Consider the following 26,582-nt stretch of genomic DNA (forward strand, 5'->3'; position numbering starts at 1 on the left):
GGCCTATGTGGTCTAAAAAGGAAGGAAAACACAATCATGAGGATCCACTTTATATGCAATATACCGACGCACAGACAGCGCATTGCACAAACAAAACAACCCTCACAATATCAACTGGAATTACATGGGTCTATTACTGAACTTTTTGTTGAAAAAAAAATATTTGAATGGGAAGAGACTGTCACTGGCAAACATGGTTACAGACCCAACAACATTATATAGTATCTCCTCCTCGCTAAGAAAAGCACAAGCTAATTATAATACACAAAGTAAGGAAAACAATTAAATCATTCCAACGTTGCCTAAAATGATGAATAAGATACTAGTGAGATAGATCTACAGTAAGCAATAGGCTTATAACAATTGAGATGTACAGACTATGGCATAAGAGAACAATGAGGGGATAAGAGGCATTAATGAGCGAGCTAAGATAGACGTAGTCAATATAATTATTTGTTCAACTTTTGAAATGTACAGTGACAGAATTCAGAACATGGGCCGTTCTTACAGTTTCTCCCTGTACACCAAGTCAGAACCGTAGGATACATAAAGGGGGCATATAAGCAGACAAAGAAAGCTTGCACCACCGAGTGAGAACAGTAGGCTAAGTTCGGAGGGGGAAAGGGGCCAAATTATTAGGGTGAGGCACATGGGCTACTAACAGCTTACTACACAACATACACTTAGTATTACATTCTTAGCTACAGTATACATAACTCCCTAGCATATTACATCATATATGCAGCAGCATACAAGACATTTTTGGATTCACCGTTGTTGTCACTTGAACAGTGAGCAGATTTTGTCATCAAACTTTGTCATCAAAGTCTGTCTTTTCTGGATTTATGGTGCTTTCAAGACAACTGGGAACTTGGAAAAAAACAAGGTTGAATCATGACGTCAGTGATCTTCAGGTCGGAGCTCTAGAAAGAGGCCCAAGTTCCGAGTTGGATGACCGTTCAAAACGTATTTTCCCAGTCGGAGCCGGTTTCTTTCCAAGTTTCCAGTTGTCTGAAACTCACTGAAGTCTGAGATTTCCCAGTTCCGAGTTTAAAGTTGTTTTGAATGCGGCAGAAGTCATGCTGGATTGACATGGTCAATGTATTCAACCTTTTCTGGCCCATGGTGTTGCGTGTGATTGTTTGTCCTTTTAAGCTTGGAAAAGAGACCCTTTTAGACAGATGTTTTAAATCCTTAAACCCAGACTTGGACCACACACCCTCTCCACCAAATAGCAGGCAGGGGAAGCAAAATATTGATTGCTTTGCCACGCTTGTAGTTAGCCACTGATTCTTACCAAACCACTCATTGTTGAATTTGCGATTTCCGACTTGTTGTGTAATGTTTACTGTATGTCCAATGGCCGATGAGCACCGATATGTTTAATCAATAATTTCTCGTCATATGACAAGGATTGAAAAGGATTTCCCAGGAGATTGTTGATGTGATTCATGATGATGACTGCTTGTCTAGCTTGCTACCTGAGATTTTGAAAGTATGATGTTGACATTATCAGTACAATCAAAGCTAGCATATAACGTGATTTGACGTCATTTTATCTGCGGCCAGTGACCTTGAGCCTTTATGGATGGGCACTTCTAATGTAAATCTATGGCAGCACCCAAGGTGACTTGAACTGCCTAGCACTCCCTGTAGATTCTGTGGTGACGTATTGTCCCCATGAGTGACAGAACACTGAGCCAATCACTGCGCAACTAGAGAACATTACCAACGCCTATGCTCTGTATTTTGCCCTGGTTGCTGCTCCACCTGTCCTGAATGAGGGGTCGCCACTGGGCCTATTATGATACAGACCTACTTTGAAATGCCCAACTAGGAACTCCAAAGATTTAAACGTTATGCCATGAGTGATTTGTTCTTTTGACAGGGTCAAAATAATCATTTTGTCCTCCATCTCTCTAAAATATTATGACTATCTGGCAAAAGACAACAAAAGTTAATCTCAGCTACAGACAAAATGCTAACTATTTAAACACACCAGTGGAAAAAGACAAATGAATGTCACATTTTTTCACAGAGACTTTTGAGTTGACCCCTTTGGTTTTTCATCCTTGGGAAAGTAAACCACACCCACAAACATGGGCAATCTGCTTCCTCCAGGTGGTTGCCATGGAAACATGTATTTACATGCCTTTGAACTGTTGCATGATGGATAGGAGCTGATCACTGCATTCATGGATGTTTCCCTGCTCTTCTTTCAGTTTCTCCTGCTCATGCACAACTTCCTCCTTGAAAATCAGAAAAGGAAAATTAATTCACGATAGCCCCATGGCTTTTTACAGTACACTTCAGTTCAAAAGCACATTGAAGTATTCAACCATTGTTATGTTTGGAGGAAAAAGGGGGATGCTTGCAAGCCGAAGAACACCATCCCAACCGTGAACCACGGGGGTGGCAGCATCATGTTGTGGGGGTGCTTTGCTGCAAGACAGACTGGTGCACTTCACAAAATAGATGGCATCATGAGGGTGGACAATTATGTGGATATATTGAAGCAACATCTCACGACATCAGTCAGTAAGTTAAAGCTTGGTCGAAAATGGGTCTTCTAAATGGACAATGACCCCAAGCATACTTCCCAAGTTGTGGAAAAATGGCTTAATGACAACAAAGTCAAGGTATTGGAGTGTCCATCACAAAGCCCTGACCTCAATCCTATAGAACATTTGTGGGCAGAACTGAAAAAGCGAGCAAGGAGTCCTACAAACCTGACTCAGTTACACCAGCTCTGTCAGAAGGAATGGGCCAAAATTCACCCAACTTATTGTGGGAAGCTTGTGGAAGGCTACCCGAAACGTTTGACCCAAGTTAAACAATTTAAAGGCAATGCTACCAAATACTAATTGAGTGTATGTAAACTTCTGACCCACTGGGAATGTGATGAAAGAAATAAAAGCTGAAATAAATCATTCTCTACTTTTATTCTGACATTTCACATTCTTAAAATAAAGTGGTTATCCTAACTGACCTAAGACAGGGAATTTTTACTAGGTTTAAGTGTCAGGAATTGTGAAAAACTGAGTATAAATGTATTTGGCTAAGGTGTATGTAAACTTCTGACTTCAACTGTATCTTTGGGTGAATCATGGATGACTCTGTCATTTGTAACAAGTTTCTGTAAATTATATTTGGTAGCATTTCTATGTCGCGTGTGTGCATCTATCAGTTACACATACATATCAGTACATACACACAACAAGTAGGTCACATGGGGGAGAGGCGTTGTATAATGTGACTGTGTATCAGACTGTATAGTTTTAGCAATGATAAATTGTACAGCAAACTCAGTAATGAACATTACAATCCCACCCTAAAGGTCCTGAATATGGGTCAAGGCCCGTGGAAATAATGAATGCAATGTGCGCTACTCTTTCAAAGTTGCTGTTATTGATTTGGGGAGTTAAGATCTATCATCCCATCCGTTGACTGGCAAAAATGAAGTAGCAAAGAAGCTGGGTTTTAATCAGTTATTTTAGCCTTCATCTTTGAGAGTTGAGGCTGTGTTCTTCCTATCGTCTACACTCCTTCCCTTTAATAACCCAGGGGTAGACAGACTAGACTCCCTGCCCTGTCCTGTAAGCTTACTTATGTCAAAGCAGTAGACTCCACACTGAAAAAAGTTAAGTGTGGGGTTCTTAATGTGGCATCTACGGTTCTTCAGAATTCTTAAAGGTTCTTGAAATGTTTGGAAGCCTGCAGAGGTGTCCCTTTCATAGTACACAGGAAATTGGCCTGTATAAACTGGTGTTGATTTTTCAGTGTAACAATAAAAAAAGAATCCTATTTTATTTGTCACATGCACAGAATACAACAAGTGTACTGTAGACTTTACCATGAAATGCTTACTTACGAGCCCTTTCGCAACAACGCAGTTAAAAATAAGAAAATTAACAAATACATAAAAATAAAATAGTAACACAATAAAACAACAATAACGAGGCTATATACAGTCTATATACAAGGAGTACCAATACCGAGTCAGTGTACTGGGGTATGAGGTAGTTGGGGTGATTGATTGAGGGAATGTGTACATGTAGGTTTGGTTAGATGATTAATGAAGTACTATGTACATGTAGGTAGGGGGTGAAAAAGCCATAAGACTGTTCAGCAGTCTTATGGCTTTGGGGTAGAAGCTTTTCAGGTGCATTTTGGTCCCAGAGTTGGTGCTCCTGTACCGCTAGCTGTGCGGTAGCAGAGAGTGTTGATTCAGAAGTCAAATTAACACTGTAAAGAGTTAAATTAACACTCAGTGGTGTAAAGAACCCTAGTGGTGGCATTAATAACCAGACGTGAACCAAACCCATGCCAATAATTATCATATTTCCCAGCATGCTCTATTGGAGTTTGATTTTTAGAATTGTTTGTTTCATTATCTATGTTTTTGCATGTACATTGATTGATTAATTAATCTAATGCTACTCAAATATACAGTATATAGCATAATTATTTTTTTACTATTCCAATCTGTTACTTATTGCACCTGTTACTGAAATTGTTGTTCCAGTTTAGATGTTTAAGGTTGACTCATGTGGTTGTTTTCCCAACTCTGGCAGTAATTATTTTTAAGAATGCAGGAAGACATTCACCATCCTGCAGCTTGGACACTAAAAATGCTAAGTGTAATATATCCCCACTCTGGCTGGATTCCAATAGGAGTTATATATCAGTTTGCAAGCCAGCATAATGTGGCCTGTAAACTGAGTTTCAGGCCACTGTGTTAGGGTAACACTAGGCCCTCAAAAGAAGGCCTTATGAAATATGTATTGCTTTGTGTTTAAGAATAAAACATTTATAACAACGTATTTACTTAGGATCTCACTTGGTGAAGGCCACAGGACTGAAAATGAATGAATGTAACAACCATGTTTCTGTCACTAGCAAACAGACTCATGAGTGGTACTGGTAACTTTAAAATTAACTCGAAAGGCACCCTGGGAAATATGCAAATGAGGCTTAAACCCCTAAAGCAGGGCTATTCAATTCCTGTCCTGGAGGGCAGAAACATTTCTGACATAGACTTTTAGTATGGTTCTTCAAAAAGAAACCATCCCATTTCTTGTTCTTCAGAGACCCTAAAATGGTTCCCCTATGGCAGTGGTTCCCTACTCCGGTCCTCGAGTATCCCCATTTTTGTTGTAGCCCCGGACAAACATACCTAATTCAAATGATGATGATTAGTTGACAAGTTAAATCAGGTGTGCTTGTCCAGGGCTACAATAAAATGTGTACTGCAGGAGGTACTCAAGGACTGGAGTTGGGTTCCAATTGGCACCTTTATTTTAAGAGTGCAGAAAGACATTCTCCAGCCTGCAGATTGGACATCTCCTCCAAACAGGTAGCACTTGCCTTTAACCCCACTGTGGAGGGAGGGAGAATAGATATCATCCATACATGTACAGTATATGGCTGTGTAAGGTATGTAGTACATCTCAACTGATGTGTCAATGAATGTGGCCGTGATGGCTTTGAAGACAAATAGCATACAGTAATAGTATGGTCTGACAATTGTATTTAATTGTTCAGATGCTGTATATAATTTACCATTCTGTGGCATCACCTCCCATGTGATGTGAGTGGGTAAAACTACAACACAATACAACCTGTAAAGTGAAGTGAGTAATCATGCGTATAATCATATCACAATGCATTTTTAAGTAGGATGGAATTATGATTTAACCAAGCCATCACCAAGGGTATTAGTCATAGCCTACATGTGTTTTGTTTAGCTCATAGAGTAGAATTATACTGCAACTGTGAGCATGTAGAAGTAATTCAGATATACTGACAGGTCCTACAGACGACGGGGAAATACATTTTTAGGTTCATTAGCATGTTCTACTGATACCAATTGGTAAAATAAAAGTAGTGGGATTTACTTCATGGAACATGGTGGACACCTCTCCAAATAGGAAAGCTATATTCCCAGCCACTCTTAGTGCATGGCCATGCCTGGGGAGGTAAAGACGTGGTAATGGAGAAATAACATGGAAACAACTTTCTCCATTTGCCTCTAATAGTGGTTCCCAACTCCAGTCCTCGAGTACCCCCAACAGCACACATTTTTGTTGTGGTCCCGGACAAACATACCTGACTCAACTCATTGAGGGCCTGATGATTAGCTGACAAGTTGAATCAGGTGTGCTTGTCCGAGGCTACAATAAAAATGTGTACTTTTGGGGGTACGTGATCCTCTAGAACAGGGTTTCCCCAAACTCAGTCCTGGGGCAGGGTGAACGTTTGGTTTTTGCAGTAGTGCTATAGAGCTGAATAATCCAAGCTTGATGATGGATGGGTTATTAGAATCAACTGTGTATTGCTAGGGAAAAAACCGAAACGTGCACCCAGGGAAGGCCCCAGGACCCAGCCTTCGGACCGAGTTTGGGGAAACCCTGTTCTAGAGGATCATGTTCTCTCATGTTTCACAGACAGGCAGGCAGGCAGGCAGGCAGGCAGGCAGGCAGGCAGGCAGGCAGGCAGACAGACAGACAGACAGACAGACAGACAGACAGACAGACAGACAGACAGACAGACACTTACCTGAGGCTTGGCGGTTCACCTTTTCGTTTACTTGTCAACCCTGTGTCCACTTGCTAAGGCCATTCTGTCTATTGAAACAGACACAAGTGGGTCTAAAGATGTTATTTGATTGTATTTGCTTTACCATAAGTATTGTGGAGGAGATGTAATTTGCCTTAGGTGATCCTAGTAGAGTTTGCTGGCTAAACCCTAGCAATGGCCACAAACAGACCCAATGGAGCACAAAGTAAAGCAATTTATTTCACATGACTTACCCACCTAGTACACACTTTATGGGCATGGAATATAAATATATCATAAGAAAAAATGACCTTGTGAATGCAGAATGCTACACTCGATAGCCTACAATTCAAGACCTGGAAGAAAACAGACACTGCATGATTTGTCAATAGAATGCAAGTGGATATCGCATAACCTTTTTTGACAGTGTATGTAAGAATAAAACAATATAATTCAATGCAGCATATTTCATACAGTCATCATATAGCCTCCCAATTATATTACTTTGAATAATTGATCACAGCTCATGTTTCCTCAGGGTAGGCCAAAATTAGGTCATGTACTTTCAGTTCAATACATTTAACCACAAATTAATGTTTTATTTGTACCAGGGGGAGAATAAACCTTAATAGACAAGTGCCACGTGGTTTCCTCGTAGTCTACTGTGGCTGCAGAAAGAAGCGCTGCTTAGCCATAAATCTGATTTCAGACCAGCTTTTCCAACCTTCAGCCTACATCAAGCCGATGCATAAAATGACACTATTAAACCGCGCACTGATCCGCAGTCAGTCCTTCAGCTGATCTCTATAATTCAATCGCATAGTGCGCTGTCCTCGGCACAGAGAGGGATTCGAGAGGACGTGTTAACGTGTGCAATATCCATTTTGTACATTTGCCGGTGTTGTCAATTCGGTTGGGGCTACTGGGTTATAAACACGTCATTTAATAACCGTTAGCCTTTCAAGGCTAAATCAGAAGGCATCCTGGACGAAACGGGTGCACCGAAGATCCCTACGCAGCATGGATTCTATATAACTCCGGTAAAATGTAATGAGGAGATGGCTCCGGGAGAGAAAGATCATCAGGGTACCAACCGTATAGTGTTGGTCAAGAAAATTATCATGAAAGATGGGCCCACGGTATGTGAATTAATCGTCTTTATTTCGGTATCCTACCAATTGTAACCGGGAATGTGTATGTAACAATGTAACTGATTTTCACATAAACGGCAAAAGATGCTAAATCAGCTGTGAGTGCGCCTGCTGTAGCGGCAGGTTATGACATAAGCGGACATTATGCACTCGAGATACTGTACCTTGTGAAAAATGTAACGGCTCTGTCAGCGTACAGTGCACCACAGTTTTCCGTAATGCTATTGCCAAACAGCTTTGACATTTCTATCAATTTGTTAATAGATGATTAATAGTGATAGGAGATGGGTACATTGCAACCTCTATTGGAAGGACGCGTCCGGTAATATATCGGGCTTGCGTCTTTCAGAAGGCCTAGCTGCAGATAGCTTATTGAATGAAGACTGTATAACATTGTCATGCCGCTGCCATTAGCCTACTGTATTACATAACATCCCCGGCTGCCTCTCAACGCAATCTGTTTGCATGATAATTCCATAATCATATTCATAGACTGGTGCATTATCATGATAATGCCATAAAAAATGCTTAAGGCCTATTTGTTTATATTATGTATAGATAATAGAGTCCAGATCCCCTGCAATAAAAATGAAACACTTTTTTTATTGCAGTAACCTCTATCCTTTCTTGAACTGTTGGTGTTGATGATGTTGGAGGTGCTCCAGGCAAGTTGTTTGTCCCACAGTGCCCTCGGATTTAAACCTCCTCATAGGCTAAACACTAGCCAATAGCCAGCTGTGAGGACCATAGAAGGTGTTACCATGGTGTTTCCTTGGAAAGGAAAGGGGACCTGGACCAAAAACAAAATTACAGATGGCTTAATTTAAAAATAAACAAGATTCTATTCTATTATGTAATCTGAGCTATCACAGCAAAGTGGATTGGGACATTCATTTTAGATCAGTGGTTTTATTTGTAGCAAACAACGCAAATGAACGTTTAGGCGTAAGTCTATTTTTCACAGCATGGTAAGCAAACAGTGATTCAATCTCCATTAGGCCTGGCTACAATGTATGTCTAATTTCTCAGTTTAGACAAGGTGACGATGACGTGATTTGCTCTTTGCGTGACAGCGAGCTGAGAACACAACCACATCTCAATCTCCTCCAGTCCTCACTCATGCATACATATTACATACACACAGAAAACTTGGTGCACTCACTGTGAGGAATAGGGAATTGGGGGGCCCATCTCGTCTCCATTGTTATGTAACGGCCATGTCCCAAGCTTCCCAAGCTGCAGGCTGCCTCACACTGTGCTGTGAAGTAGCTAGGGGCCTGTGCTAATCTATCTATCTTTTCTATGCCACTGCCTTCCTCAAATACCACTGCTGTCTGTCCTTGCTCAGGGATGTCCTGGGAGACAATGGCCACATGGATGTCTTCAAATAGCAAAGTGACTGATTCATATTGACAGAGAAGCAGTGGGCTTTTTTTATTGATAATTTTTATTTGGACTCCTCTTGACCATCTCATTCAGAAGAACGATCTACAGTATAGAGTGTAGATCAATAAATGTTTGCCTTAGTAAATTGTTTTCCTAATAGTGCATATTGTATGTCTGCTTCCCAAAAGAATAGACTGCATTTGTCAAAATAAGTCCAGGCACTCAAATACAGCAAACCCATTCACAGGGTCCTGATAATGTTTTTTTTATATGCTTTGTGATTATGCTGAAATGGTGGTTGTTGATCTTCTGAAGTTACCTTTTTGAAACACTGTTTACATTTTTCTGACACTGTAAGAGCTGCTAATTTCCATTGTGTATGTTTTAACATGGAATACAACATGTTCTAAAATGGCTGACTTTCTTTACTGTGTGTTGCAGCCGGGCCAGGGTATTGGCAGACCCAGTGTTTCCCATGCTGTGGTGGTCATCTTCCTGGAGTTCTTTGCCTGGGGTCTCCTTACCACTCCAATGCTGACAGTGAGTTCCATCTCTATCTGGCTTGCCTGCCTATCTGCCTATCTTTCTAATTGGTATTTTGACCAACCAGATCAGCTTTGAAAAAGAGCTGATGTGAAAAGATCTGATGAGATTGGTCAAAAGACAAATTAGTGTAATAAAATATCAGAATTAGACTGCCTCTGCCTAATTATGATTTTTTGCCATTTACACATCAGCCTAATTCAGATCTTTTTCCAGTAATTGGTATTTTGATGAATCAGATCAGCTCTTTTGACAGTAATTTGGCAAAATATCAGAATTGGGCTAGCTAGGTCTATCCAGGTCTATTTACACCAGGGGTGTCAAACTGATTCATGGAGGGCCTACTTTCTGCTGCTTTTTTGTTTGTCCTTTCACTTAAGACCTAGACACCAGGTGAGGGGAGTTCATTACCAATTAGGGAATTTAATTAATGAATCAAGTACAAGGGAGGAGTGAAAACCCGCTGACACTCAGCCCTCCGTCGAATGAGTTTGACACGTGATCTACACTGAAAAAAATTAAGGTTCTTTAATGGTTCTTCCTCAGCTCTTAAGGTTCCTTTAAGAACACTTGTCCGATAAATAACCTTTGAGTTAAGTGTGGGGTGCTTGATGTGGCATTTACGGTTCTTCAGAATTTGGAAAGGTTGTTGAATTTTTTTGTGTTGATTCAAGAATTCAGTGAACGCTGGAAAGATTTAAATTAACACTCAGTGGGTTAAAATATCCTCAGTACTGGTGTTAATATCCAGAGTTGAACCAAAACCATGCTCATCATTATCATATTTCCCAGCATGATCTAGCACGGTTGATTTTTTTTTGAATTATTTGTTTCAATATTTATGTGTGCAAACACATAGATATTGAAACAAATAATTTAAAAAAAGTAATGTACATTGATTGATTAATTCATACCAAGCTACTCAAATATAAATAACTAAAATTGTTCTAAACTATTCCAATCTGTTACTTGGACTTATTGCATCTGTTACTGAAATGGTTGTTCCAGTTTAGATGTTGAAGGTAGTCTCATATTTTAGTCTTCCCAACCCTGGAAATAGTTCTGAATGCAGGTTGCAGGTGGATAAAAAAATCCCAAATGTTGGTTATCCCCACTGTGGCTGCATTCCAATGGGAATTACACATCACTTTGCAAGCCAGAATCACACATCACTTTCCAAGCCTGCATAATGTCACTTGCAGGCCTAATGTGGCCTGTAAACCAAGAGTTTCAGGACACTGTATTAGGGTAAAACTATGCCTTGAAAAATAAATCCTTATGAAATATGTTAAAAAAAAAATCTGAAATTTTATGACAAAATATTCTCTTAGGATCTCAATTGGTTATAAGGTTAAAAGATAAAATTGGATGTGCAACAATAATGTCTCTGTCACTAGCAAACACAGTCATGGGTGGTAACGCAACAAGTCACCTGAAAGGGCACCATGGGAAATATGCAAATAGGCCTTGATCCCTACAGCAGTTCTGGGCCTGGAAGGCCAAAACATGTCTGGTTTTGCGTTTGTGTATGTTTCTTCAAAGAACCATCCCATTTATGGTTCATTCAGACACCTTCAAATGGTTCTCCTATTGCACGTTTATTTTTAAGAGTGTAGGGCTCTTTCTAAAACAAAATGGCCTTGATTCCTCGCATCCATCTTCTCATAATATCTTGTGGACAGACTACGTAAACATACAATTGAAGTCGGAAGTTTACATACACCTTAACCAAATACATTTAAATCCTTGTAAAAATTCCCTGTCTTAGGTCAGTTAGGATCACCACTTTATTTTAAGAATGTGAAATGTCAGAATAATAGTAGAGAGAATGATTTATTTCAGCTTTTATTTCTTTCATCACATTCCCAGTGTTTCAGAAGTTTACATACACTCAATTAGTATTTGGTAGCATTGCCTTTAAATTGTTTAACTTGGTTCAAACGTTTCGGGTAGCCTTCCACAAGCTTCCCACAATATGTTGGGTGAATTATGGCCCATTCCTCCTGACAGAGCTGGTGTAACTGAGTCAGGTTTGTAGGCCTCCTTGCTCACACATGCTTTTTCAGTTCTGCCCACACATTTTCTATAGGATTGAGGTCAGGGCTTTGTGATGGCCACTCCAATACTTTGTTGTCATCAAGCCATTTTTCCACAACTTTGGAAGTATGCTTGGGGTCATTGTCCATTTGGAAGACCCATTTGCGACCAAGCTTTAACTTCCTGACTGATGTCTTGAGATGTTGCTTCAATATATCCACATAATTTTCCTCCCTCATGATGCCATGTATTTTGTGAAGTGCACCAGTCCGTCTTGCAGCAAAGCACCCCCACAACATGATGCTGCCACCCCTGTGCTTCACGGTTGGGATGGTGTTCTTCGGCTTGCAAGCATCCCCGTTTTTCCTCCAAACATAACAATGGTCATTATGGCCAAACAGTTCTATTTTTGTTTAATCAGACCAGAGGCCATTTCTTCAAAAAGTACGATCTTTGTCCCCATGTGCAGTTGCAAACCGTAGTCTGTCTTTTTTATGTTGGTTTTGGAGCAGTAGCTTCTTCCTTGCTGATCGGCCTTTCAGGTTATGTCGATATAGGACTCGTTTTACTGTGGATATAGATACTTTTGTACCTGTTTCCTCCAGCATCTTCACAAGGTCCTTGTTCTGGGATTGATTTGCACATTTTGCACCAAAGTACGTTCATCTCTAGGAGACAGAATGCGTCTCCTTCCTGAGCGGTATGACAGCTGCGTGGTCCCATGGTGTTTATACTTGCGTACTATTGTTTGTACAGAAGAACATGGTACCTTCAGGCATTTGGAAATTGCTCCCAAGGATGAACCAGACTTGTAGAGGTCTGCAATTTCTTTTCTGAGGTCTTGGCTGATTTCTTTTGACTTTCCCATGATGTCAAGCAAAGAGGCACTGAGTTTGAAGGTAGGCCTTGAAACACATCCACAGGTACACCTCCAATTGACTCAAATTATGTCAATTAACCCAGAAGCTTCTAAAGCCATGACTTCATTTTCTGGAACTTTCCAAGCTGTTTAAAGGCACAGTGAACTTCGTGTATGTAAACTTCTGACCCACTGGAACTGTGATAAAGTGAATTATAAATTAAATAATCTGTCTAAACAATTGTTGGAAGAATGACTTGTGTCATGCACAAAGTAGATGTCCTAACCGACTTGCAAAAACTATAGTTTGTTAACAAGAAATTTGTGGAGTGGTTGAAAAATGAGTTTTAAATGACTCCAACCTAAGTGTATGTAAACTTCCGACTTCAACTGTAAATGGTACCGTAGGTCTGTCATGATACAAGGGGATGCGTGAGATAATTAGCAGCATTTGTTCTGGTGCTTTGGACAAATCATGACTTCGCAGGTGCTAGCATCTTTTCGAATATCGGAAATTGAGGGGACATTTGGCCCATAGACTTGCCCGTAAAGAGACAGGGTGGAGCTTTTTACTCCTATTCTGTTCCGATCCTCATTCTATCTCTTCTCTTAACACATATGGACCCAGAGTGTTCTGGGTTAACTGAGATAAATCTTCTCAAAACTCATTGGGATCGAGGGCCCTTGGCCCTTCCCTCCAATACGGTTGAGAAGGAGGCGAGAAAGGAGGTTATGAGGAATTACAGAAATACTAATTGATATAGAGAGCGATAGAGAGAGACCTATAGACTCTATCTTGTTCTTTCTGACACTATACAGTCATCCTTCTCTTGCTCTTATTTTCCTCTTCATCTTTCTATTCTCGCCTTCTCTCTCTGTCTCCCTTCCCTATGGAATGGTCTAGTAAAATGCACCTGTGTTGTTTTTTAGGGTAGGTTTCTTGGCTGGTTAAAATGCTGTGTGTGTGTGTGTGTGTGTGTGTGTGTGTGTGTGTGTGTGTGTGTGTGTGTGTGTGTGTGTGTGTGTGTGTGTGTGTGTGTGTGTGTGTGTGTGTGTGTGTGTGTGTGTGTGTGTGTGTGTGTGTGTGTGTGTGTGTGTGTGACTGTTATATGGTTTCTTGGCAGCCTTTCCATCGAACAGCCCTATTTAAGATGTTTGTGGTTTTTCTGTTCTTTGCAGGTTTTACATGAAACTTTTCCACAGCACACGTTTCTGATGAATGGTCTCATTCAAGGGGTGAAGGTAAGATATCAGGCTTAGAAATAACTATTTAGCAAAGACTACGAACAGTATATCTCCCAAAAAATGAACCAACTATGTAATTTATTGATCACCTCTATGCTACAGAGGACCCCCCCATAGAGTTGCATCTCTGAGCAATTGAACAAAAGCAGCACATTCTTTGTTCTGTGTACTCTAGCTGATCTTTTTTCAGTATCTTATTATTTCATATCAAGTGCATGTTTATTGTAGTTTTATTATAGGTCATTTCAGGATGCCATAAAACGAGCCATTTTTGTGCTGCAACATGATTGTAATCAAGCTCTCTCTCATTTCCACTAAAGATGAACGAGGCTTCTCATTATGGGTTCCCGGTAACCATGACAATTTTAACAGAGGCTCCTTCCCTCTTCACCCTCCTCCTCAACAGGGTCTTCTGTCCTTCATGAGCGCCCCTCTGATTGGTGCCTTGTCAGACGTGTGGGGCAGACGGTCCTTCCTATTGGTCACTGTGTTCTTCACCTGCGCCCCCATCCCGCTTATGAGACTCAGTCCATGGTAAGACCGCCTGTTTCTGCTGGGAAAAAAATCACTGTTGTGATTTGGTTTAGTGTTCATTGTTTATTTGATTAGAATTAAACAATAAGCACATTTAAACATGAAATCTACAGTTAGAAAAAAAGTCTAAGTAAAACCACATAGGGTTCTTCGGGTTGTCCTCACAGGGAAACACTTTTTGGTGCTACCTAGTACCCTCTATGTATGGTTATTCATAGTACCCCCTGTAAATGGTACTACCTAGAACCCTCTTTGAAGGGTTCTGCCTAGAACCCTTTTATCCTATAAAGATTCTCCCTAGAAATCTTGATGAAAGGTACCACGAGAGCCCTTTTATCTTTGAAGTGTTCTTCCTAGAACCCTCTAATACAGCTTCCATCCCCAAGCCATAAGACTGCTGAACAATTAATCAAATGGCCACCCGGACTATTTACATTGACACCCTCCGCTGTTTATTATCTATGAATAGTCACTTTACCCCTACCTACATGTACAAATTACCTCAACTAACCTGTACCCCCGCACATTGACTCGGTACCAGTACCTCCTCTATATAGCCTCGTTATTATTTTGTGTTACTTTTTATATATTTTTTTTAACTTTAGTTTATTTAGTAAATGCTTTCTTGACTCTATTTCTTGAACTACATTGTTGGTCAAGGGCTTGTAAGTAAGCATTTCACGCTAAGGTCTACACCTGTATTCGGCGCATGTGACCAATAAAATTTTATTTGGTTTGATATTAACAGTTCTACTAAGAACCCTTTAATCTTTGAAGGATTCTTCCTAGAACCCTCTATGAGTGCTTCCACCAGCCGTATTAGCCTTTAAAGTTAAAGTCTTTATGACAACAAATTACATATATCAAAAGCCTTATCTTTGAGGGTCTAGTTATACCCTAACACTAGTGCTAGGAAACTCCTTGTTTACAGGCCACATCAGGCCTGCAAGGCATGTTATGCTCACTTGGAAAGTGAAGTGTAATTCCTGTTGGAATCCAGCCAGAGTGAGGATATCTCACAATTGGAACTTTTGATCACCCTCAATCTTTAGTGATGGGGAAACTAAGCTTATTGATGCATTGAGGCTATCCATCCCATTGTGTCGAAAATAGGTTTATACTCAAGGCTTTGATCAACTAAGTTTACACTAGTGGCACTTGCTGGTTAAAAGAATTTAGAGCAGCCAAATGATTATATATGACATCCCAAACACAGCAGCCCGTACGCAGGGTAGCCTTTATGTTTTCTACCGAAACCAATATCAAACCATTCAGGTGGTTGTTTGAGTAAACAAAGCTTCGGATGTCATTGATCACGTGAGTCTGAAAAATTGATACCGGCACACTGCTTAACAATTTTGACGCATGTCTCAGAGCTCCATTATCAAACGTAACATCACTAGCAATCTGCATTAAAAATTACTGCTATGATTAGGGAAGAGTCTACCTAAATCTTCCAAAATGGAACAATCATCTCAGTAACGGGTACGATAAATACAACTACTAACAGATTGGATTAGTTTATAAAAAATGCATTCACAGTGAAAAAACCATTCACTGTACATGCAAAAATACAGATATTGAAACAAACAATTCTGAAAATCTACCTGCAATAGAGCATGCTGGGAAATATAATAATAATTGGCATGGTTTAGAGTATTTTACTCTAGTGAAAGTAACACAATCTACCTCAACTCTACTTATTAAAACATTCTCACACCTCTCTTTTTTTAACACCTATTTATGATGATGATCCAATCAAAGCTACTGTAGATATAACATGATTTGATGTCATTTTATATGTGGCCAATGACCTTGAGCCTTCTTGGAAGGGCACTTCTAATCTAAGTCTATGGCAGGACCCAAAGGGCTCACATTCTTGATGTCTACCCTTACTAAAGGCAGGTGACGTGTGTCCCCATGAGTGGCAGAACACTGAGCCAGTCACAGTGAAATGCTGAGCCATTCACGGTGCAATGCTCCTATTTTCTGCTGGTCTGCCCCACCACCACAGAAAGCACTGAGCTACAATGAAACACCTGCATTTTGGAGCTGCCTTACTCAAGAAAACAAAAAAGATACCATGTTTGTATGCGGCTTTATTAACTCAATGATATATATTTTTTTTTACATTTTTTTGCAAACTGATATGTGACACGTAATAATGCCAAAACAGGCAAGCGCCCCCTCCAATTTTTGTATATCTATACATACATACATACATACATACATACATACATACATACATACATACATACATACATACATACATACATACATACATACATACACTACCGTTCAAAAGTTTTGGGTCACTTAGAAATGTCCTTGTTTTCCATGAAAACATACATGAAATGAGTTGCAAAATGAATAGGAAATATTGTCAAGACATTGACAAGGTTATAAATAATGTTTTTTAATTGAAATAATAATTGTGTCCTTCAAACTTTGCTTTCGTCAAAGAACCCTCGATTTGCAGCAATTAAAGCCTAGTAGACCTTTGTCATTCTAGTTGTCAATTTGTTGTGGTAATCTGAAGAGATTTCACTCCATGCTTCCTGAAGCACCTCCCACAAGTTGGATTGGCTTGATGGGCACTTCTTACGTACCATACGGTCAAGTTGCTCTCACAACAGCTCAATAGGGTTGAGATCCGGGAACTGTGCTGCCCACTCCAATATAGACAGAATACCAGCTGACTGCTTCTTTCCTAAATAGTTCTTGCATAGTTTGGAGCTGTGCTTTGGGTCATTGCCCTGTTGTAGGAGGAAATTGGCTCCAATTAAGCCCCGTCCACTGGGTATGGCATGGCGTTGCAAAATGGAGTGATAGCCTTCCTTCTTCAAGATCCCTTTTACCATGTACAAATCTCCCACTTTACCACCACCAAAGCACCCCCAGACCATCACATTGCGTCCACCATGATTGACAGATGGTGTCAAGCACTCCTCCAGCATCTTAATTTTTTCTGCGTCTCATGAATGTTCTTCTTTGTGATCCGAACACCTCAAACTTAGATTAGTCTGTCCATAACACTTTTTCCCAATCTTTTCTTTTTATTGACTAGTCTGAGATATGGCTTTTTCTTCGCAACTCTGCCTAGAAGGCCAGCATCCCGGAGTCACCGCTTCACTGTTGACGTTGAGACTGGTGTTTTGCGGGTACTATTTAATGAAGCTGCCAGTTGAGGACCGATGTTTTTCAGCGGCAGGGACTGGGAGACTCGTCAGGCTCAAGGGAAAGATGAATGGAGCAAAGTACAGAGAGATCCTTGATGAAAACCTGCCCCAGAGCGCTCAGGACCTCAGACTGGGGCGAAGGTTCACCTTTCAACAGGACAACGACCCTAAGCACACAGCCAAGACAACGCAGGAGTGGCTTCGGGACAAGTCTCTGAATGTCCTTGAGTGGCCCAGCCAGACCCTGGACTTGAACCCGATCAAACATCTCTGGAGAGACCTGAAAATAGCTGTGCAGCGACGCTCCCCATCCAGCCTGACATAGCTTGAGAGGATCTGCAGAGAAGAATGGGAGTAACTCCCTAAATACAGGTGTGCCAAGCTTGTAACGTCACACCCAAGATTCGAGGATGCTGCTATAGGTGCTTCAATAAAGTACTGAGTATTGCTCTGAACACTTATGTAAATGTTTATTTCCGTTTAAAAATAAATATATATATATATATATATATATATATTTGCAAAAATGTCTAAACCTGTTTTCGCTTCATCATATTGGGGTATTGTGTGTAGATTGAAAAATCCAGAATTGAATACATTTTAGAATAAGGCTGTAACGCAACAACATGTGGAAAAAGTCAAGGGGTCTGAATACTTTCAGAATGCTCTGTATGTAGAACCCTTCTTGCCTTCCAAAGAATCATTCTTGCCTTCCAAAGAATCTTTCATACATTACAAAGAATCATCAAAGAACCCTTCTTCCAAAAAACGGTTCTTAGGAAATTAAAGGTTCTAGGTAGAACCCTTTGCCTTACAAAGAACCCTTGTCTTCCAAAAAGGGATCTTCAGATGGTAGAACCCTATCCCTCGCAATTTTTGGCTAAGAGTGTAGTGTTTGTCCAAATGTAACTGTGCCGTTTTAGATTAAAATACCATATTATCCCTCTTATGCACACACCAACATATCGTTTTTACCAATTTTAGTCAGCATTTGTAATTGGTAAACATTTTAAGACTGTCAAGGAATCGGTCACGGAATCTCTATCTTTAGAGTCTGAATGAGTATTTGTTGATGTTATTTGTCAAGTACATGGTGTGAAATGCACTTGCTTGAATGTGACTGACTGGCAGTTTGAAAAGAGTCTAACTGACAATGTTCCCTCCCTCAGGTGGTACTTTGCAGCGATTTCCATGTCAGGGGCTTTCTCTGTCACCTTCTCTGTCATCTTCGCTTATGTCGCTGATGTCACGGAGGAGCATGAGAGAAGCACAGCATACGGATTGGTAAAAAGTTATTTATATTTTTTTATTATGATGTCCAGTATCTTTCTCATTTGATTCCATGTTGATTGGGGAAGAGGGTAGTGGAGAATCTTACCTTTCTATCTGACGGTTATGTGAGTAAAGATCAAGTTCTGTAATTCTATAAGGGTCATGCAATGTGCTCTTTTGTGCTGAGAATAGATGTTGGTAGTGTCATGTTTCTGCAAGCCTATCCTTCACACGGTGGTTTTCATATCTGATACTGTTGTGTCATGATGGGTCCCTTGAGGTCACAGCATTCAGTAAATCAAATCAAAGTTTATTGGTTGTGCACACAGATTAGTAGATGGTAGCAGGTGCAGCCAAATGCTCGTAGTATACCATATCCCACTGAATTCTCCCATCCTTTTCTCTTTGTATTTTGAGCCCTGGTATTGAATTAACATAAATTCCGTTTCCTTTGTAGCTCAACCACTTGTGAAAAATGACTGCATCCCTGACATTTGGGTCATTGACAGCTATTGGCTCCAATACAATTCTAAAAATACACAACACAAAACATACGACAGGATTTGATGGGAAACAGTGACAATTGTCACTGAGTGGACTATCATGATGAAATATAAACTGACCTGGAAACAACTGTGTGTTTGAAACTAAATTCTACTCCTGTGTCCCTAGGTATCGGCTACGTTCGCTGCCAGCCTGGTGACGAGTCCAGCCATCGGGGCGTACCTGTCCGCGTGTTACGGTGACAACCTGGTGGTGTTGGTGGCTACACTGGTTGCTCTGGCAGACATCTGTTTCATCCTGCTGGCCGTGCCAGAGTCCCTCCCGGAGAAGATGAGGCTCAACACCTGGGGTGCACCCATCACCTGGGAGCAGGCCGACCCCTTCCAGGTGAGTGCTATGCCATGGCATGCCATGCTATGCTGAGAAGTTTCATGCTAATGGTTTCATGTCCTTTTTAAAATACTTTGGTGTCTTTCTGTTGTTTAAAAGTCTTTGGTGTTTCTCTGTTGTTTAAAAGAGTGGTGTCTCTCTGTTGTTTAAAAGTCTTTGGTCTGTCTCTTGTTTGCAGTCGATGAGGAAAGTGGGAAAGGATCCCACGGTTCTTCTCATCTGTATAACAGTGTTCCTGTCCTACCTACCTGAAGCTGGCCAATACTCCAGCTTTTTTCTCTACCTTAGACAGGTAAATATCCAGCTTGTCCTGTATCTTAGACAGGACAACTCCTCTACATTTACCTGCACCATCTGGCAGTAAACATGAGATTCAATTCAATACAACTTTATTTATCCCCTTAGGGGCAATTAAGAAACACATGCCAGATTGCAAATGATAATATCATCTACATAAACTACAAGTGCAACAACAAGAGATGAAGAACAGCAAAGTTATTTCAGCGCACAGTGTTGAAAGTACCCCTGGTTCAGTAACTCTGGTTCAGTTCGTTTTAGTTCGGTGACTATAATGATAGAGAGAGTGTTCTTTCACTGTTCTTTTTAGATCCACTTGTACAACTCTATCTCCATTGAGCACAGTCAAGTGCTAGTCATTTAGCATAGTGCTGTTACTTTGCCTTGGACCCTTGGAGCAACGAGAAAAAGAGAGGCTAATGCTGTTTTTCTTTCGTTCGTTCATTCTTTTTTTCTCTCTGTCCTCTCTCTCTCTTTCTTTCTCTCTTTTTCTCTCTCTCTCTTTCTCTCTTTCTCTCGCTTTCTTTCTTTTTTTCGCTCTACCCCGACTCAGGTCATTAACTTTTCATCGGCAACGATTGCAGTGTTCATCGGGGTGGTTGGAATCCTCTCCATCATAGCCCAGGTACGTATCTGACGCAATGGTGACCTTCTGGTAGTCCATTTAACTGTGTCTGTGGGGAACTGCAATGTGTCCCAGTTCAAATGTGTGACTGTCCTTTGGAATGTATTTAATCTAGCTCCAGGTTTAGATGTAAATCATGTCGACATAGCCTGAGGCTGCCCGCTCTATCCTACTTAAAAGAAAAGCATTCTAATGTAATGTAGCAACTCGTGTCATTCCTATACATACAATATTTCTGAAGAAATTAATTAGCAATCTGTAAAGCACTGATGACAACTTCTGATATAAAATGGGCATTATAAATACATTTGTTTGATTCATTGATTATTTGTTGTTGCAGACACTTATCCTGACAGTCTTGATGAGAACGATCGGAAACAAGAACACAGTTCTACTGGGGCTGGGCTTCCAGATTCTACAGCTGGCCTGGTACGGTTTTGGGTCAGAACCATGGTGGGTCACCTTTAACTCTCTCTTCACTGTGGTTAGTGGAGTATGATCTAAAGAGCTTTCCTACATACAGTTAGCAAAAACATTTGTTTTTCTAATGAATATGTAATGTATTACATGTAAAATCTGTATGTTTATGTAGCTACTGGTATATCTTTCTCCCTCATCTTAGAAAATATCTCAAATGAAAAGAAAAGCGAAGGAGGATCGGGAATCGATTTTGTCAAAGATCATTGAGCATGCTCAGTAGGGCTGGTCCTGAGGGTGCGACTCCTTGGAGTGGGTCCATTTAGCCAAGTGATGTCTCATACTGTATGTGTCTGTAGCTAACCACTGTCCCCTCTGTGTCGCTTTCTCTTTCGCTGTGGTTTTTAGGATGATGTGGGCTGCGGGTGCAGTAGCAGCCATGTCGAGTATCACCTTTCCTGCAGTGAGCGCCCTGGTGTCTCACAGCGCAGACCCAGATAAGCAGGGTAAAACATTCCCCTTATTGCCCTTTACTGTATGTAATCTATCCATTCATCCTGTTCTCTTCAGTACTACCTTTCCTCCTCCGTTGTCCTTTTTTGAAAGTGAAAACATTTAATTTATTTATTTTTAGACTTTTTTTACTAACATTATCCATTAAGACACATCACAGCATATAAATGCATGGATGTTTTTAACTCTTAAAATTTTTGAAAATCAATTTTAAATTAGCAGGAATACATTTAAGAGTTGTGTGTAATGTTTTGTCAAGTCAAAGACAGGGTCACCAAAACCATAAAACCAGCTAAAATGATACACTAACCTTTTACAATCTCCATCAGATGACACTCCTAGGACATTATGTTAGACAATGCATGCATTTTTAGTTCTATCAAGTTCATATTTATATACAAAAACAGCGTTTTACTATGGCATTGATGTTGAGGAAATCGTTTCCCTCCAATAACCGGCAGTCAAGTCAGCGTCACAAATTAAATAATTAAAATTAGAAAACATTGGTAAAATATTATATTGTCATTTAAAGAATTATAGATTTACATCTTTTGAACGCAATCAACTTGCCAGATTTAAAAATAACCTTACTGGGAAATCACACTTTGCAATAATCTGAGCACTGTGCCCAGAAAAATACGCGTTGCGATACAGACTAGACGTCATGTTGGGGAGATCTAAAATCGAAAATACTATGTAAATAATCCATTACCTTTGATTCTCTTCATCAGATGTCACTTCCAGGTATCACAGGTCCATAACGAATGTAGTTTTGTTCAAAAAAGCTCATCATTTATGTCCAAAAATCTCCGTCTCGTTAGCACATGATGTAAGCCAGCCGGACTTCTCGTCATGAACGAGGGGAAAAAATATATTTCCGTTCGTTCGAATGACCCTCAAACCAAGTGTTTACATAAAGTATAGCAGACAAATCCTGTTATCATTTGAATTTGTTTTTATAATAGATTTTTATCAGAAACAGACCCTCGTGGATGTTTATGTATATGCTGTGTTTTCTGTGATGTCATGCTGTTTGTGTGTTCTGCCCAGGAACCGCAGATGGTCTATGTAGCTACACGTAGTACACATCGTTACTGACAAATAAACTACTAACCTTTCTCTCCTCAGGTCTGGTGCAAGGAATGATCACTGGTATCCGGGGCCTGTGTAACGGTCTGGGCCCAGCGCTGTATGGCCTTATCTTCTTCATGTTCAACGTTGAGCTAAACACCATTGACCCCATCCAGGGAGAATACCCCATCGACCCTATACCTATAAACCCACCGGCTGAGGTAAATGGATTACTAAAACCAATATCACATTCTCATTCTGCCTCTAGGGCCAGCCAGACTAGCCGTATCCATCTATCTTCTTTAGCTTTAAAACATATTTATTCCTAAGAAGCACTTGCAATCTTTCCTTAGCTGTAATCTTGAATCCTTCTGTTTCTTTATTCAGAGATGGATTATATTATTTGTGTTTAAATGAATGTGAAGTCAAGTTCCTACAGAAAAATAAGTTATACCTAAAGGGTTTGATTCCCAAAACACGATAAACACAAATTTTGAAATTAAATTGCTCATGGGTCGCTGTCTGAAATGAATGCTCAGGGATCCCTTTCTATGTGTTTGAATTATGGATGTTCTCATACTTTTATAACATTTACTTTTTACAATAAGAAGCATTTTAGATCTGCATTTACAAAACGCAGCAAGAGATTTCTTACACATTTAATATTTTTTTCCTGTGTTAAAAATAACGAATTCTGCGTTAACGTGACACCTTAACTTTAGCTTTCTATCTAAGTAAGTTATTAGTAAGGTGGTGGGGCATCATATTGTGTAAGTTTTCTGCCGTGTTTGAGAAGTCAAAGCCCTTTGGATGAGTTATCTGTACATCTGCCACTGCTATCTTTTTATTTCCTTGCACTTTTCTCCTCCGTTCTCAGCCAGTGTGCTCCTTCCCTATCTTCGCAGCGCAGACAAGCATGCATCAAAACTTTTGTTAATTGCACAAAGTCAGTTGTTCACATTCACTTGTAAATGTTCAAATTCAACAAAAATTACATTTGCGCTTGTTAGCCTATTTACAGTGGTTCGTCCTTTAAAAGTTGCAGTGTACTGCGGCGCAAATTGCATAGTGAGTAATACTAGTAAGTAATACTGAAGTCGTGCACAATTATCAGTTTCTATTTAGGTTTATGTCGCCCATTCATTGTCAGTTAGAGACACAGTAGGACCAAAAGCATTTGTAAATCAGTCCACCTTGCGCTGGTCTGGAGCAATGAAGTGGTGATGCAGGGTACCATACTAAACCACAAATTACCTCTAAGTCCCGCAGCATAATCGCAAAACTTTTAGTGGAGCACTGTAGCTAGCATGGAAATTCGCTATTACTTGTGCTAATTTTGTTAGCATTCTGGTAACAGATGCCCAATGGTGAAGTTATTCATTACACTTTGGATGGTGTGTCAATACAAAGATACATTTTGTTGGTCCATCCTCAGTTGTCTCCTACACACAGCCATTAAACTCTGTAACTGTTCTAAAGTCACCACTGGCCTAATGGTGAAATCCCTGTGCATTTTCCTTCCTTTCCAGCAACAGAGTTAAGAAGGTCCCCTGTGTCTTTACACACCATCCAAAGTGTAATGAATAACTTCACCATTTAATTTGACAAGTCAGTTAAGAACAAAGTCTTACTTACAATGACGGCCTACCGGGGAACAGGGGGTTAACTGCCTTGTTCAGAGGCAGAACAACAGATTTTTACCTTGTCAGCTTGGGGATTCGATCCAGCAACCTTCCGGTTACTGGTCGACCGCTATAACCACTAGGCTACCTGCCATCCATATGCTCCACACTCAAAGGGATATTCAATGTCTGCTTTTTTATTTGTGCCCATCCACCAATAGGTGCCCTTCTTTGCGAGGCATTGCAATCTTCCCTGGTCTTTGTGGTTGAATCGGAGTTTGAAATTCACTGCTCGACTGAGGGACCTTACAGATAATTGTATGTGTGGGGTGCAGAGATGAGTTAGTCATTCAAAAGTAATTCAAAATTCATGTTAAACTATTATTACTCACAGTGAGTCCATGCTGCTTATTATGTGACTTGTTAAGCACATTTTTACTCCTGAACCTATTTAGACTTGCCATAATAGAGGGTTATTGACTCAAGACATTTCAGCTTTTCATTTTTTATTAATTTGTAAACATTTAGAAAAACATAATTCCACTTTGACATTATAATTACATCACTAGTGCGAATACTTTCTGAAGGCACTGTACTGTATATGGCTAACCTCTGGCTTAGTCAGCCAGATGCAGTGATAGAAAGCTGTCACTCTCAGCTGTTTGCACATTGGCTACCTAGCATTATGTTAGCTTTGAGTGTCATGGACTTTTTGACCTTTTGATTACCATGGATCCCTTCAACAGTTTTTGGAGTCTGTGATATCTGTTCCTGTTGGCCTGAAAGATAACTTTCTAAACATGCTCATGAAAAGGAGAGAACCAAGATCCAGCAACGGGAAACACTGCGAACAACGGGCTGTCTCACTCCGACAATAAGAATCAATCCATCCTTGAACGACAAATTAGTTGCGTCCTTATTATTCCTTAAATACTTCCCTAAAGTGTATATAATAAAACTCAAAAAGCTTCCTGTGTTTTATCCTAACAGAAAACCCCGTAAAACTCCCATAACATTTAAAGAAAAAATTGCTTAAATGTCCAAAAAGAAACACACATTGTATACTCTGGATACAATAAATCGGCTATGTGATAGGCTTTTTGCAAAATATAGTTTAAACAAATTGATTATTTTATAGTTCATGATCAGTCAAAACCATGTTTTTCATGAAATAGGATGATATTTGGAAGATACCAGATCAAAGTATGAAAAAAAGACTGTTGCTTCTACATTGATACATTTTGATCATAATGTTACAGGTTCCCTCCCCCATGTCAAATTCTTGGTTGGATTCAGGAGGCGGGACGATTAGGGGGATAGGATGACATCACCCTAACTCTCATTTTAATACACCAAATGGTAACATGATATTCTTTTACCTAATATAAATAAGTACCGCATTCTAACCAACATCGGAGAAGGCCTGTTTGCGAAAGGGTGTGATTTATTTAACTAGATAGCTACTCTACTGCTGCCAAAATTTGACTGTATGGTGTCAGAAAATATAATTAAAGGTTTGCCCTGTTTGTCAGGCGGTGGGTAACTGGTGCAGTGAATCAGGCGCAGGAGAGCAGAAATGAGTGTACAAGGTATTTAATTCCACGACAGCACCAGTATACAGACAATACTCAAGGTGCGGAGAAATACCGGTCACTTGAAAATAACGGGCGTAAATACATAACCCGGCAAACATAACCAGCCGAAAAGTACCGACATGAACAATCAATAAACACGAACATGTGGGGAACAGAGGGTTAAATAATGAACATTTAATTGGGAAATAGAAACCAGGTGTGTAGAAAACAAAGACAAAACAAATAGAAAATTAAAAGTGGATCGGCGATGGCTAGAAGACCGGTGACGTCGACCGCCGAACGCCGCCCGAACAAGGAGAGGGACCGACTACGGCGGAAGTCGTGACACTGTTCAACTATGGCAAAGATGCATGTCTCCCCTTTCATCTGTGTCTGGTGTTAGCTAGCTACTGGCTAGATAGGTCTTCATCTGTGTCTGGTGTTAGCTAGCTACTGGCTAGATAGGTCTTCATCTGTGTCTGGTGTTAGCTAGCTACTGGCTAGATAGGTCTTCATCTGTGTCTGGTGTTAGCTAGCTACTGGCTAGATAGGTCTTCATTTGTGTCTGTTGTTAGCTAGCTACTGGCTAGATAGGTCTTCATCTGTGTCTGGTGTTAGCTAGCTACTGGCTAGCTAGGTCTTCATCTGTGTCTGGTGTTAGCTAGCTACTGGCTAGCTAGGTCTTCATCTGTGTCTGGTGTTAGCTAGCTAGGTCTTCAGGCAGCATGGAACAAAAGGGGGAAAAGGGCCGTTTAAAACTCTGACACAGATGCAATTTCAATGTTGTTGAAGTTGCCTTGTGTAT

General features: G+C 40.3%; 1 protein-coding gene across 2 annotated transcripts in view; it reads left to right on the forward strand.

Annotated features, from left to right (window-relative positions):
- The window catches only part of LOC106561873 (hippocampus abundant transcript 1 protein), a 34,286-nt gene that overhangs the window by 1,762 nt on the left and 5,942 nt on the right, over positions 1 to 26,582 (forward strand). Inside the window, exons 1-11 of one of the 2 annotated variants that reach the window (XM_014126149.2) lie at positions 7,321 to 7,697; positions 9,537 to 9,635; positions 13,714 to 13,776; positions 14,186 to 14,313; positions 18,662 to 18,776; positions 19,437 to 19,655; positions 19,837 to 19,950; positions 20,509 to 20,580; positions 20,921 to 21,033; positions 21,406 to 21,503; positions 22,639 to 22,802. In XM_014126149.2, coding sequence (XP_013981624.1) covers positions 7,617 to 7,697; positions 9,537 to 9,635; positions 13,714 to 13,776; positions 14,186 to 14,313; positions 18,662 to 18,776; positions 19,437 to 19,655; positions 19,837 to 19,950; positions 20,509 to 20,580; positions 20,921 to 21,033; positions 21,406 to 21,503; positions 22,639 to 22,802 — 1,266 coding nt within the window. In that variant the 5' untranslated portion in view covers positions 7,321 to 7,616. Of the gene's footprint in view, positions 1 to 7,320; positions 7,698 to 9,536; positions 9,636 to 13,713; positions 13,777 to 14,185; positions 14,314 to 18,661; positions 18,777 to 19,436; positions 19,656 to 19,836; positions 19,951 to 20,508; positions 20,581 to 20,920; positions 21,034 to 21,405; positions 21,504 to 22,638; positions 22,803 to 26,582 lie in introns of those variants that run through there. The other variant, XM_014126158.2, reaches the window with a different exon arrangement.

The sequence above is a fragment of the Salmo salar genome, chromosome ssa01 (assembly GCF_905237065.1).
Source record: "Salmo salar chromosome ssa01, Ssal_v3.1, whole genome shotgun sequence".
NCBI classification, from domain to species: Eukaryota; Metazoa; Chordata; class Actinopteri; order Salmoniformes; family Salmonidae; genus Salmo; species Salmo salar.